Source organism: Pongo abelii, chromosome 1, assembly GCF_028885655.2.
Source record: "Pongo abelii isolate AG06213 chromosome 1, NHGRI_mPonAbe1-v2.0_pri, whole genome shotgun sequence".
Classification (NCBI taxonomy): Eukaryota; Metazoa; Chordata; class Mammalia; order Primates; family Hominidae; genus Pongo; species Pongo abelii.
The window spans coordinates 181,011,070-181,025,649 of NC_071985.2; the positions used below are offsets into that span (position 1 = coordinate 181,011,070).

The 14,580-nt window shown below is 41.0% G+C and overlaps 1 protein-coding gene across 2 annotated transcripts in view; it reads right to left on the reverse strand.

Annotated features, from left to right (window-relative positions):
• The window catches only part of ZFYVE9 (zinc finger FYVE-type containing 9), a 201,123-nt gene that overhangs the window by 108,572 nt on the left and 77,971 nt on the right, over positions 1-14,580 (reverse strand). For both annotated transcript variants that reach the window (XM_024248413.3, XM_054554772.2), the window contains exons 3-4: positions 5,249-5,354; positions 686-2,793 (exon numbers count right to left, since the gene is read on the reverse strand). In XM_024248413.3, coding sequence (XP_024104181.2) covers positions 686-2,793; positions 5,249-5,318 — 2,178 coding nt within the window. In that variant the 5' untranslated portion in view covers positions 5,319-5,354. The remainder of the gene's footprint in view (positions 1-685; positions 2,794-5,248; positions 5,355-14,580) is intronic.

A 14,580-nucleotide genomic window follows, 5' to 3' on the forward strand; every position in this document is an offset into this window, starting at 1 on the left:
TCCTTCCTTCCTTATTTACAACTCTAAACAAACAAACAAATAAAAAAGATGTGTTTTTAGCTAACAAAATTTGGGGAGAGCTAAGGAATATCATTCTTACAACCTTGTCATAAAAATCTACAGACTTCAACTCTACTTTGTATCAAAGTTATATGGGAGAAAAGACAAAAATATGTGTGCATGTGTATAAAGAGTTCCAGAATGTTTTGTATAATGGCAAAAATCTCACAGAAAAAAGTGGGATGGATTCTATGTGTAATATTTTTCAAGAATTAAATGTAATTTTTATTTTTATTTTTTGTATTTAAATGCATTTTTCAATAAATAATGCAGTAAGTTAATGACAAATATTTCCTAAACTGGAAGAATAACTTCCTTATTTCAAACTATTACATTAACCAAGTAGCTATCAATACAGAAACCACAAAGTTTACACTTCCTCAATTCTCATCTCTTCATAAAAACTGATTCAGCATAAATCATGGCAACAAAAAAAATTACATATACTATCTAAGAATCAGTGACGTCATTTTTTATACAGAAATTTACTAGAACTGGGTTTTCAAAAATGCTATTTACGCCAACTCAACCAGACATACATTCACCTTACATTGCCTTTATTACTATCTAATTAAGCATTACAAAATGCGCATGCCCGATTTCTGAGCGTATACATGCAACTTACCTTACCACATGCTCTGCAGTGATGCCTCCTTTTGGTGAATGTAAACCTGGCTTCACATTTCATGCAATTTGGAGCCTGAGAATCCGGTACCCATACTGGAGCCACCTCGCCCAGCGTGGTGAATGGCTTTCTGGCAGAAATTCCAAACTGACCAGCTCTGAGATCATTATCTGGGCTATCTGGAGCTAATGCAAGGCATGGTCTACTGGAAATCTCAGCCTCATAACTTTCTAAATGTTCCCCATTTGTATCAACATTAGAGATGTTTCCCAAAGATGGACTGCATACATTGGTTGCTGAGTTTTCCCCTAATTTTGCTTTCCCAAGAATATCATTTTTATTTTTAGTATTATTTCCACTGTTTGCAGGAAAGTCATTTTGTAAATGGTCTGATAATGGCTTTGGAATTTGAAGTTTAAGGTTAGAAGGTTGCTTGGGTCTCGCACCACCAAAAGGAACACTGATAGATGGCAGGCTTGCTACTACCTTGGGGGAAGATTGCCCAAGCACTGATGGAACTTGACTACAGAAATTACGTAAATAATTTTTCTTTATTAGGTCACCAGTGCTGTTTAAAAGTAGTCCGCTCCCTTCTGTGGCCTCATTTCCTCTCTGTTCATAAATATTTGAGTAGCATTCTGACTTGCTTTCCTCTATTTCTTTTTCTTCTGTTACTGAATCTTCTTTGGAGGGTAAAGTCTTTGGAACAAAAGAAATACCTGGGCCTTGCATTCCATAGGAATCACAACCATTAGACAGAGAATTTGCTGCTGGTGTGTCTATAACAGTGGAGAAATCACATTCTTCACTTTCACTGATGCAAGTTCCTTTTAAATCTAGACCTGCATCTGCCAATCCAACACACTGTCCTCCACTATCACCATTAGTGTCCTCAGGATGACTAATCTGTAGAAACTTTTCATTTTCTTCGTTTACTTGGCTATCATTCATCTCATTTAGTTTAGTCAACTTCCAATTAGTCATGTCCTGAGATTCAGAGAAATGCTCTGTCATATTAAGGAATTCTGTAGTGCCAAGAGTTTCTTCATGTTCATAACCTTCATTTTCATCAGCCCTAACTTCACTAGGCACAAGGCAATCTGAACACCGTTCACAGTCATTATTCCTTCCAGACCCATTAGGCACGTCTGGTTTGAGAAGCAAAGGTAAACCAGACCGGAGGGATTCTTCAGTTGTGCTCTCCTCTGCTGGCTCTTTTTTCGTCAAAATCCCCCCACTCACGTGGGAAAAGGAATTTGGACTCCCTAGATCTGTCCTAGGAGAGCTGATTTTGCCAGTGAGGTCCTCATCTGGTATATAGTTCTCTTGCTTTTTAATAGCAGGACCTCCATCTGTTCCCTGGGATGAGATTACTGCATCAGCCGTTAAACTTGTAATCGCAGACATGGAGGGGTCTCTACCTATACTTCCATCATCCTTTAATTGTGAAGGGGAACAGACACTGGCTAGACTATCAGATGAAGTAGGACACAGATGGTTAACAGAACTCCCCTCTATTTTCAGTCTATTCAATGGATCCATTTGTTTCTCTGAGTTCATATCTTTTTCAGTGGACTCATTTATACTAAAACTAAATTGATCAGTTTGTCTGTTTTCATTATCCAGTGAACAGCTAAAAGCATCCATAAGGGATTGACTATTATAATTATTACAATCCTGTAAATCGTTTTGTAATGTCCTTTTATCACAGTTACGCATGACGGCTACAACAAGAACATTCTTCTCATCTGGCAGACAAGCCAGGTTTCCACATTTCCTCTCTCCCACTTCAACAGCGCTGCATTGATCATCCCGACTATAGTTTCTCTTAATTAACTGATCTTCTGCAACAGCATTTTCATCAATCCACATTGTGGCAATCTCCGGATTTAGATTACAATCCTGTCCATTAGCACAATGATCCCCTTCCTCTGTGGTCAGGGGAGCTGAATGAGCCAGGGAGAAGACTTTCAGTTGTGGTTGTGACTCATGAGAAACTGCAGATTCATTCACACTGGCCAAAGCAGGGTTAAATGACAGCCGGTGAGAAGGGGGATCTAGAATCTTATTCCACTTTGTATCCAATAAAGTAGAAGAAACTGTTTCATCTGGAAAAAAATAAGTAATTACAATAAGTTTGCTTGTAACACTGGAAAAGCTTATGACTAAGTTAATAACATTTCTAACTATCCTTTGAAAATTAAATATTCCAAGGATATTAGATTTCTAATTCGGGGCTAAAAAATAAGAAAATATATTTCAGACAATTCTCTGCAATTATATGTCACCAAATGGTAATATCTCAGACTATTCCAAACAACAAAAGAATTCTACCTCAATCTAGTAACATAATTAAACTGACCCACAGGTGAATGGGACCCAGAAGAGGGGAAAGCACCCTTGGATTGAGCAAAGCCAGGACAAGTGTAATCTAATGGATTAGATGGAAAAAATATTAGAACAGTGGCTAGGATAAGTAATTAAGCAGGAAGGAAAATGAAGAAATTTTCTGTAGAGACTGAATGCTCCACACTCTGTATCATAATTGGGATGTGGGTTTGAGACATATACCCATTTGCCGAAACTGGACAGTTAAGATCTATGCATTCTAATGTATATAAAGTTTACCTTTTAAAAAGCTGTTAAAAAAAATAAGAATGAAGCAGGGAGTGAGAAGGTGATAAAGGTATAAATGAAACAAAATGGCAGCATATGAAATGCTGTGAAAGCTGGATGATGGGTACACTGGGGTTTATTATACTTTTTACTTAAAAATATTTTAAATTTGCCCAACACATGTTAAAAAAACGTTTGCCACAGTATGTGAAATTCTGCTTGTAACCATGTCACAATACATTATTAATCAGGTTCATATTTATATTATTATCTGAGGACATTGGGCAAAAATTGTTCATTTATCATTAAATCAACGTTCATGATTAGGTGTAATACATGTCTAGGTACCTTATGACTCAAAGAACTGTGATACACAGAGGGCTAAATCAAATAAAAGATTACGAAAATACTTATACAAACAGTTGAAACTCAGAAAATAATATACCTTCCAGCTTGGTATGTACAAAGCCCACCTGGATGATGTAAAACCCCAATGATTAGATTTCACATTTACATGAATCAGGAATGAGCCTAGGAATATAGGTTAGTGTTAGGTCATCAATGGTAAAAATATGAGAAAAGCAGGCCACTCTGGTAGCCTTCCTCTCTCTCTTCCTTCCTTACTGTCATGATCCCATATTCAATTTAAGGCTGGAGAGCATTAACTGCTATCAAAGAATAGCCCGATTCACTGAATATAGCAAAGGTTTGTAAACCAATATGGAAATCATGGGCTTTATTATTTTTTAAGACAGGGTCTCGCTCTGTCATCTGGGCTGGAATACAGTGGCATGATCACAGCTCACTGCAGCCTCTATCTCTAGGGCTCAAGTGATTCTCCCTCCTTTGCCTCCCAAATAGCTGGGACCACAGGTGCACTACCAGGCCTGGCTAATTTTTTTTGTATTTTCTGTAAAGACGGGGTTTCGTCATGTTGCCTGGACTGGAATCATGGACTTTGGATGGAAATATACCACTTTGTAAACTTGTTAATGCCATTTCCTGTTAGAAATAGAGAACACAGGGGAAGAATGGTGAGGAGGAAGAAATTTAATTATGGCCTACCCACTCAAGTTAAACCAAGAGGGAAATTTAGAGAAAAGTCTTCCCTAAATAGAAGTGAATCTTGGCCAGGCATGGTGGCTCACGCCTATAATCCCAGCACTTTGGGAGGCTGAGGAGGGAGGACGGCTTGACACCAGGAGTTTAAGACCAGCCTGGCCAACATGGCGAAACCCCTTCTCTACTAAAAATACAAAAATTAGCCAGGCGTGGTGGCAGGTGTCTGGAATCCCAGCTACTCTGGAGGCTGAGGCATGGGAATCGCTTCAGCCAGGGAGGCAGAGGTTCCAGTGAGCACTGCACTCCAGCTTGGGAGACAGAGCAAGACTTTCTCAAAAAACCAACCAACCAAACAACCAATCAACCAACAAACAAACAAAAGAAGTGAATCTTAAGTGGACATTTCTACTGATGCTTGAGAATATATAATTAACCATTTAGGCAGTTGTGATGTAAATAGTTTTAAATGTATCTTTATTGGGCAATCAATATGCAATGAGCTATTTTTCTTAGTTTAGGAAATGCAAGCACATTTCTTGACCATACATTCATTGTATAGGGTAGTTTAGTAAAGCTCAGGCTCTAGTGTCACACTGCCTGGATTCTAATCCTGCTACTTGTTCGCAAGATAACTTTGAGAAAAGTGCTTAACCTCTCTGTGCCTCTATTCTCATCAATAAAATGGCAATAAGAAGGTCTGTGGGATTTTTAAGTATCTGGCATTTAGTGCTAAAAAATGTTATTTCTTCCCCTGTATATTATTAAATAATATTACTATCATTAAGTCATCAGACCTGATTTTATTTTTTTAAATACTGCATCCTCTTATATCCCCACATTCTCCATACCACATAGGCAAACAGATTCACCAATATAAATTCTCACCTTCGTTTTGTTCAAATTCATCTAACACCTTGTCCAGGTTGTAAGCTTCTGCTTGGAAGTAATTCTCCATCGGTGAGGAAACACCACTTAAGAGACTTGTTTAAACCTAAAAAGTAAATGCGTATTACATTTTGAATTATTAAAATATAATTTATAAATCTTAAGTATATACACAAGGATAAAATCTCTTATAAATCTTTCCAGATAATGGTAAACTATAAAACCTGGCATCCCACTGGATATATTATAAGATCTTTAAGCTAATAAATTCTAAAAACCTGTAAGCTGACAATCAACAAAATATAACTAAATATAAAAGGCTGACTTGGTGATCATTTCATGCTTCAACAGACACATTTCAGATGCTGGGAAAGGAATCATTGGTATAAAATTGTGTTTCTATTAAAGAACGAAGCTTACAGAATTTTTTTCAAATGGGAAATGACAGGAAAGTTTAAGTACAGGAGTAAGGGATACTAGTTCCAAAATGCTAATGATGACTCTGACCTCTGACCTGGTTATTCCTTTTTTTTTTTTTTTTTTTTTTTTTGAGACGGAGTCTCACTCTTGTTGCCCAGGCTGGAGTGCAATGGCTCCATCTTGGCTCACTGCAACCTCTGCCTCCCGAGTTCAAGTGATTCTCCTGCTTTAGCCTCCCAAGTAGCTGGGATTACAGGCGAGCACCACCATGTCCAGCTAATTTTGTATTTTTAGTAGAGACAGGGTTTCACCACATTGGCCAGGCTGGTCTCAAACTCCTGACCTCAAGTGATCCGCCCACCTCAGTCTCCCAAAGTGCTGGGATTACAGGCATGAGCCATGCACTTGGCTCTGACCTGGTTACTCTTGTAACCCTCTTCAAGTACCATTTCTAAACCATTTCTTTAATGTTAATCAATCCACAAGCATCCTCGGGCATATACACTAGGTGTGTCAATGACTTAACAGATGCTAAGGGCACATAACAGGTGTTAAGTAAATGCTACCTATTATCTCCTTTTTTCCATCCATTACCATGATCTCCACACCTATTTCTTTTGTGTTTCAATTTTTCTTTCCAAACTGAAAATTCTGCTTGGCTTCTTATTGATATAATACAGGCAGGGGAGGTCAAATTACAAATTCCCCAAAAAGTCTGAGTAAGGAAAACATGAAAAACAGAGAAAATCAGAAACGTAATAGCCTGTCTTTGTAAACTTTAAGTCAAATATAATAAGTGATGAACTTTCTTTGACTTACTAAGGTAGTGTTTCTTCTTCTCCGAGGTATATAAAAGTGTCAATGATATTTCCCTCATTTTACAAATAAGAAAACAAGCTCAGGGAATTTAACTGACTTATTCAAGTATTTACCAGCCAGGCGTGGTGGCTCATGCCTGTAATTCTAGCACTTTGCAAGGCCAACGTGGGTAGATCACCTGAGCTCAGGAGTTTGAGACCAGCCTGGCCAACGTGGTGAAACCTCATCTCCAGTAAAAATACACAAAAAATTAGGCAGGCGTGGTAGCGTGTGCCGCAGTCCCAGCTACTCAGGAGGCTGAGGAGGGAGAATCACTTGAATCCGGGAGGTGGAGGTTGCAGTGAGCCGAGATTGCACCACTGCACTCCAGCCTGGGCAACAAATGTGAAGCTCCATCTCAAAAAAAGAAAGAGTATTTTCCCATGATTATTAACTTCGTTAACATTTATAGGTTGGCTCCTATTAGGTTACTTAAGTTTAGGTAGGCAAATAAGCTACATAACCTGTGAATGATTTTTTTTGGAGACAGAGTCTCACTCTGTCACCCAGGCTGGAGTGCAGTGGCTCGATCTCAGCTCACTGCAACCTTCCCCTCCTGGATTCAAGCAATTCTCCTGCCTCACCCTCCCGAGTAGCTGGGGCTACAGGTGTGTGCCACCATGCCTGGCTTATTTTTGTATTTTTAGTAGAGACGGGGTTTCACCATGTTGGCCAGGCTGGTCTCAAACTCCTGACCTCAAGTGATCTGCCCACCTCAGCCTTCCAAAGTGCTGGGATTACAGGCATGAGCCACCGCACCTAGCCCATAATCTATGAATTTTTTTAAATATCTATCTTTGTTGTCTAATTATTTATAGGTCAAAATCATTTTTATATGCATGCCATTTCAGATAGGTTGCCCATTTAATCTGTCTACTAATGCTAAGAGCAAATGAAATTTCTCACAACACACAATCTGACACATTCAATATACACCTACAATATTTAACAGCATTTTATGGCCATTATAAAAATATTAGTAAACAAATAATCAGATTAACATATTTACCTACTGCATCTAACTATATGCATCTATACTGTAATCAAGTCTCAGATATCATCCCTAACATTATAAAGCTTATAATTTAGTCAACAGTAAACAAGGCTAAGTAAGAAAATTTAAATAATAAATGATTTTAATAACAGCACAGGAGATAGCAAGTGATTAATCTGTCAGATAAAATTAACAGATAAGAGCTACAGAATAAGCAGTACAGAAGTTCAAGAGGTTAAGTTCATCATTCTTCATTTGATCTCTTTGCTCAAGTATCACTTTCAAAGGGAAGCGTTATGTGAACCCCCAGAAAAGGTGATAGCTCCCCTTATAAGGGGACAGATAGAGACAGGAGGCAGCCAAGGGTACCCCAGCAAAACCCCGCCTTCAAGTTTAAAACAGCATGAAGGCCGAAAAACCAAACTGCCCATCCTGGATGAAGCCTGCCCTTTTCCAACTGATTCTTTTTTTTTTTTAAGTTCCAGGATACATGTGCAGAACACGCAGATTACATAGGTATATGTGTGCTGTGGTGGTTTGCTGCACCTACTGATTCATCCTCTAAGTACGATCCCCACCCCCGCAACAGGCCCTGGTGTGTGTTGTTCACCTCCCTGTTTGACTGATTCTTTCTGGATGCCCACCTGCGCACTGCACATTGGGAGGACGGGGTGGGGCCTTGGGAAGTTCACTCCGTTTGCCTCTCCTGTTCCTGTGTGGTAACATGGGATTCAATCTGTGAGATGGGGGCCTGTTAACAGGAACCCCTCTCGCTTTGCTGAGTTTTTTCCTTTTTGCCTTCCCCCTCACCCTTCAAAGTGTCTGTGAGCCTAGGCAGGGCGCAGAGGCTCACGCCTGTAATCCCAGCACTTTGGGAGGCCGAGGCAGGCAGACACAAGGTCAGGAGATCGAGACCATCCTGGCTAACACGGTGAAACCCCGTCTCTACTAAAAATACAAAAAAATTAGCTGGACATGGTGGTGAGCGCCTGTAGTCCCAGCTACTCAGGAGGCTGAGGCAGGAGAATGGTGTGAACCCGGGAGGCGGAGCTTGCAGTGTGCCGAGATCACACCACTGCACTCCAGCCTGGGCGACAGAGCGAGACTCCGTCTCCAAAAAAAAAAAAAAAGTGTCTGCGAGCCTAATCTTTCCTGGTTGTGTGACAAGAACCCGCTTTTTCTACAACAACAATCCCTCATGGCATCCCATTCTTGGTCCTTAAAATATTTATCACCATCTATAAATACACATCAGTGTGATTATTTGTCAATCTCTCCCACCAGACTGTAGGCACCACAAGGGCACCCACCAAACTGTGTTCACCATGTATTCCTGGTGATTCACATAGAGCCTGATGTGCTAATGTGGTATCTATTTCAATTAATACCTGCGGAATGAATAAATGAACAGTGTATAAGCAGCTGGTCAATAAGTTGTACTGAATTCCAATTACAATAACTCATTCAAACAAGCATCAAAAATGGATGCTAAACTATTGAATAAATTATTATTGGGGAAGAAACTATTCACAGTGCCTCACATTATCATTCCACAGGTAAATCACTAATTTCAAAGAAGGAAATGTATGTTTACAATGAAGAGATATAGCAATCATCCCCTTGGCCAAATGATTTAACTCAGTACCACCACAACAGTTTAACAAGCTGACATTATGCACTTTCCAATATGATGCAATGAGAAATATAAAACATCACCTATACAGTATTCTTGCCAAAATATTTCGCCGATTTAATCATGAGGAGACAATAAGACAAATCTAGAATGTGAGGCATTCTATATCTGATCTGAACTTTCCAAAATATTAAATGTGGCTGGGCGCAGTGGCTCACATCTGTAATCCCAGTACTTTGGGAGGCTGAGGTGGAGGACTGGATAGCTTGAGCCCAGAAGTTCAAGAGCAGCCTGGGCAACATCAACAAAAATAAAAATAAAAAGTAGCCAGGTGTGGTGGTACAGCTACTCAAGAGGTTGAGGTGGGAGAATCGCTTAAGCCCAGGAGTTCGAGGTTACAGTGAGCTATGACTGCGCCACTGCATTCTAGCCTAGGTGACAGAGCAAGACCTCGTCTTTAAAAAAAAAAAAAAAAAAAAAGGAAAAAAGATTATTCTCAACTAGAACAAACAAAATATTAAATAACCAAGTGTCAGGCACTGACTTGATTCTGGATCAAGAAAACACACATATACACACACACAGCATAAAATAACATTTTGAGAACAATCTCAGAAGAAATTTGGATATGGACGATACATTGGGTGACACACTGAATTAATTATCATTTTCTTAGATGTGATAATGGCATTCTGATTTTGTAGGAGAATGCCCTTACTTGTTCTCTTAGGAGATGCCTGCTGAAGTGTTTAGGGAAGAAGCGTTGTGTTGTCTGCAACTAACTTTTAAATGATATGAGAGTGTATATGTGGGAAGGGGAGAAAGGTGTGCAAAAGGGACAAAATGGTAAAAACTGATAACTCCAGCTGAAGGATATACGGGTCTTAATTGTTCTAGTCTTTCCATTTTTCTGTAGGCTTAAGATTTCTTAAAAAAGGGCACACTGAGCTGATGGGTGGTAAACATTCCTTCCTACTCTAAATAAAAAAATTCTAGACAAAACTAATTATTTTAAAGAGTTTAGTACTTTGGGAGGCCAAGGTATGAGATCGCTTGAGGCCAAGAGTTTGAGATCAGCCTGGACAATATAGTGAGACTCCGTATCTACAGAAAATTTTAAAAATTTGCTGGGTGTGGTGACACATGCCTGTAATCCCAGCTACTCATGAGGCTGAGGCAGGAGGATTGCTTGAGCTCAGGAGACGGAGGTTGCAGTGAGTCATGACGGTGGCACTGCACTCCAGCCTCGGCAACAGAGTGAGACCCTGTCTCAAAAATAAATAAATAAATAAAATTCTAAATAAAATATTTTAGAAGAGTTTAAACAGTCAAATTCAAAAGCAAGAAAGGGAAATACACAGATGACATAAACCTAGAAGAAAAGCAGGAACTGAAGAGTGGCAGTCCACAGGAGTATCAAAACTAGACAGCAACCTTTAAGCCTGGGTTTTGAAAGATAGCAGGAAGAATAAGAATTACTGGCTGCAAACATAGAAATTTATGCACCAGAGGGGCCAAACTGAGCTTTGTACATGAAACCAGGAGCTACAGAAAAAGTCCCCTCCATGGTCCCAAGACTCAGCAATGGAGCAGGATGGAATAGAGTGCCAATAAAATCAACCATGAGAAATCAATTCCTAACCTAGTCCTCACTCAGGAGAAAGAACGATATTAAGTCTTCTCATCCAGGAACATAATAGGGTTTGTCTTTATGCTAACCCAGCTCTTCCTATGAGTTTTAACAATGTTTTCAACTTTAAAAAGTCATTAAATATTGGATAGTCAGGGGAGAGGAGGGTACATGCAACTACAAAGGAGTAGCAATAAGGATCTCTGTGGTGATAGATTTATGCTATATCTTAACTGTGATGGTGAATACACAGCTGCAAAGAAAGCTGATTGGACTGCGACATCACAGCTGCAGCTACTACAGAAGGGAAAAATGGATTTTGGTGACTTTGGTGGATAACTGATAGTTTTTGCTACAATGGGTGGAAACTTCCTAAAGAGGCAATGCCTGAAGGATGAGATTTTGGCAAGTGAAGGCAGAAAAGGGCACTCTCTTCTCACACTCCCATGTGAAAAGGCTAAAGGAGGAGAAATAGCTTGCTAACTGCAGACTCAGAGTTTTGGTGAAGAAGGCATTGCTGCCAAGTACCTCTGCTCCATCCTCAACTGAAGAGAAAAGGGGCTCAGTTTCCTATAAAACACTGCTGGTCCCATGCCTTTCCTTACAGCTTACATGGAAAAGTCAGATAACTCAACCAGAGTACGCAACATTCCATTAGTGAGTAGTGTAATCAGTTTTTGTAACCTTTCTCACCTATATACCCTCCACCATTTTCTACCCCTTCTGAAAGGAAAATCTTGGGGCCCCAAAATCACTAAGCTAAAGGGAAAAGTCAAGCTGGGAACTGCTTAGGGCAAACATCCCTCCCATTCTATTCAAAGTTACCCTTCTGCTCAATGAGGTAAATGCGCATCTGTTGCCTCCTTTGGAGAGGCTAATCAGAAACTCAAAAGAATGCAATCATTTGTCTTTTATCTACCTATGATCTGGAAGCCCCCGCTGCTTCCAGTAGTCCTGCCTTTGCTTTGAATTGTCCCGCCTTGCCGGACAGAACCAATGTTCATCTTACATATGTTGATTGATATCTCATGTCTCCCTAAAATGTATAAAACCAAGTTGTGCTCTGAGAAACCTGGGCACATGTTGTCAGTGATACAGGAGTTAAGAAGAAATCACTTAGGCAGATAGTAAGGGTACGAGAGTCCTCAGTAAGGCTTTTCTTTTTAATGAAAAGCAGCCCCAAATCATTTTCTTTTTTCTTTTTGAGACAGAGTCTCACTCTGCTACCCAGGCTGGAGTGCAGTGGCGCAATCTCGGCTCACTGCAACCTCTGCCTCCTGGGTTCAAGCGATTCTCCTGCCTCAGCCTCCCGAGCAGCTGGGATTACAGGCTCGTGCCACCATGCCCAGCTAATTTTTGTATTTTTAGTGGAGATGGGGTTTCACCACATTGGCCAGGCTGGAAATCATTTTCTAACAAAGAGCAATCTGTGAAGTCGAGCTGCAGACATAGACAAGCAAGCTGGGAGCTTGCATGGGTGAATGCCAGCAGGAACTAGGGACTAGACATGCTCAAGATGGAGGCTCCATCTTCCCTTCTCTGCCAGCCACATGTACAGTAAGGAGCAGATAAGATGGCGCCTGCCAAGGAGAAAGTTCGTTTGCATAAAAAGATTAGGATGGGGCAACCAGCCTTCCCTGCATGCTATGTAAACTTCATACCTGATCGAACCAATCTGTGAGCTCTACGTAAATCAGACACCACCTCCTCAAGCTGGACTATAAAATCCAGCACATCCATCACCTGCCAGTCATTTCCCTTGGAAGACCCTTCTCTCTCAATAGAGAGAGCTGTTTTTCTTTCTTCTTTCTTCTGTTTATTAAACCTCTGCTCCTAAACTCCTCGTATGTCGGTGTCCTAAATTTTCCTGGCATGAGACAATGAAACTTGGGTATATACTTAAGACAACACAGTTGCTTCATCAGGACCTCTTGAGTGTCCTCAACCTTGGCAAAATAAACTTTCTAAATAAACTGAGACTTGTCCCAGATGTTGGGACAATTGAGTTCCTCTTCAAAGACTCAACTTCCTGGTCATAAGTTGTAAACAATCCTACCCCCTCTTCTGTTAAGGCTAACCGTTTCTTCTTTACCGCCACCCCTTCACAAATCGCACATTTACCCTATTTGGAAAAGTTTAAGCCTTGGCCAATCGGGATCAGCTTAGATTGTGCAGTCCAACCCAGCCAACAGGGGAAAGACACAGAAACAGGAACAGTGTTTGGGTTAAAAACCTCTTCCTTTGTTTGGTGTGCTCTTGTATTTGTAACAGGCATAAGCAGCACCCTTCTGCAGAAGTAAAGTGCCTTGCTGAGAAAACTTCTAAATGCGGGTTTCTTTTCGCTACACTGAGCACTCGTTTCCAACAAATCTGGGGGCTTGTCCAGGATCCCATTCTCCTTTGGGAGGGGCTAGTGATTATCTTTCATGGGGAGACACATCCCACTGCCTCGTTGTGATGGCCCCAGGAGTGCAGGATCGAATCCCGCCCAAAGTGACGAATAAATCCAGACTCTCAGCAACACGGGCTATAGGGAGGATTCTTAAGAATTCCGCAGCGACCAGATAACTCTGTGCATAGACCAAGGTAAGAAACGTCGCTATTGGGGCGACAAAGTATTCCTTGGTGGTTGGGATCTCTGTAGGTTGAAAGTATGTGAGTGAGACACGCCACTGGGTGCAAAGCAAGTGTGGAGTCCAGACTTGGTTCTGTGGTCACCTTATACGGCTTAGGGCAGTTTTCCAATCAGGGGATTACACAAACCCGCCAATACTAAGAGGAACCTAAAATTCCCATAAGGGAAGCAGCCAATAAGGATGAAGTGGGTGCTCACAAGAGTGCAAGAAACCTCCAGTGGGAAAAGGGGAGGTTCAGCCTCTAGGACACGGGAGTGCAAGAAATCTCTAATACGAGACATTTAGCCTCACCAACCGCCAGGATGGGAAATACCCCAAGTAAGACAGGGGCTATAAAAGGCCAAGCAGACAATAAAATTCCCCCTGACAGTCCCCTATGCCTTATGTTAAAATACTGGAAGGATAATGAAAGGACGAAACACAAGAAAAGACAGCGTATGATAAAGTATTGCTGTTTTATTTGGACTAAGGAACCCATCCTCAGACCTTCAGTCTTTTGGCCAGAGTCTGGGTAAAATGAGGACTGGATATGTCAACTCCTGATCCAGTAGGTCAATGATAAAAGTTCAGTTTCTCAAGAGGAAATAGACGATGCTCTATGTTGGAGAAAAAGACCTGTCCTTCTCTATTCCCTAAAGCAGGAGGAGAAAGCAAAGCCAAACTCAATACCTCCCAAAGACGACCTACCTAAGTCAAATTCTGTATCTAAAGATGCATGGGATCCTCCAGACCACCTTCCCCTGCCTACCCCTCCACCCTAAGCGGAACACTCAGTCTTTCACCTGCCTACCCCTCCACCCCAAGCTGAACACTCAGTTCCTCCCCCATATAATCCTGCCCCATGGGCCTTGCCACCCCACATCCCCACTGGACAGCCATATGAACATGCCCCTTCCTCAGGAAAGCTCCAATGGGAAATAGAACAATGCCAAAGGGATATCCAAAACTTTCCTTTCCTCTCTTCCTCAAAGAAGTCTGCCCTAACCCTTTTTCCCTTAAGGGAAGTACCACTAGGAGGAGGGGATATTGGCTTTGTAAATGCCCCCTTAACTTGTTCAGAGGTTAGAAATCTAAAAAAGGAACTCAAACCACTGTTAGACGACCCTTTCGGAACTGCAGATCAAATTGGACAATCTGGGGCCACAACTGTTCACTTGGGCT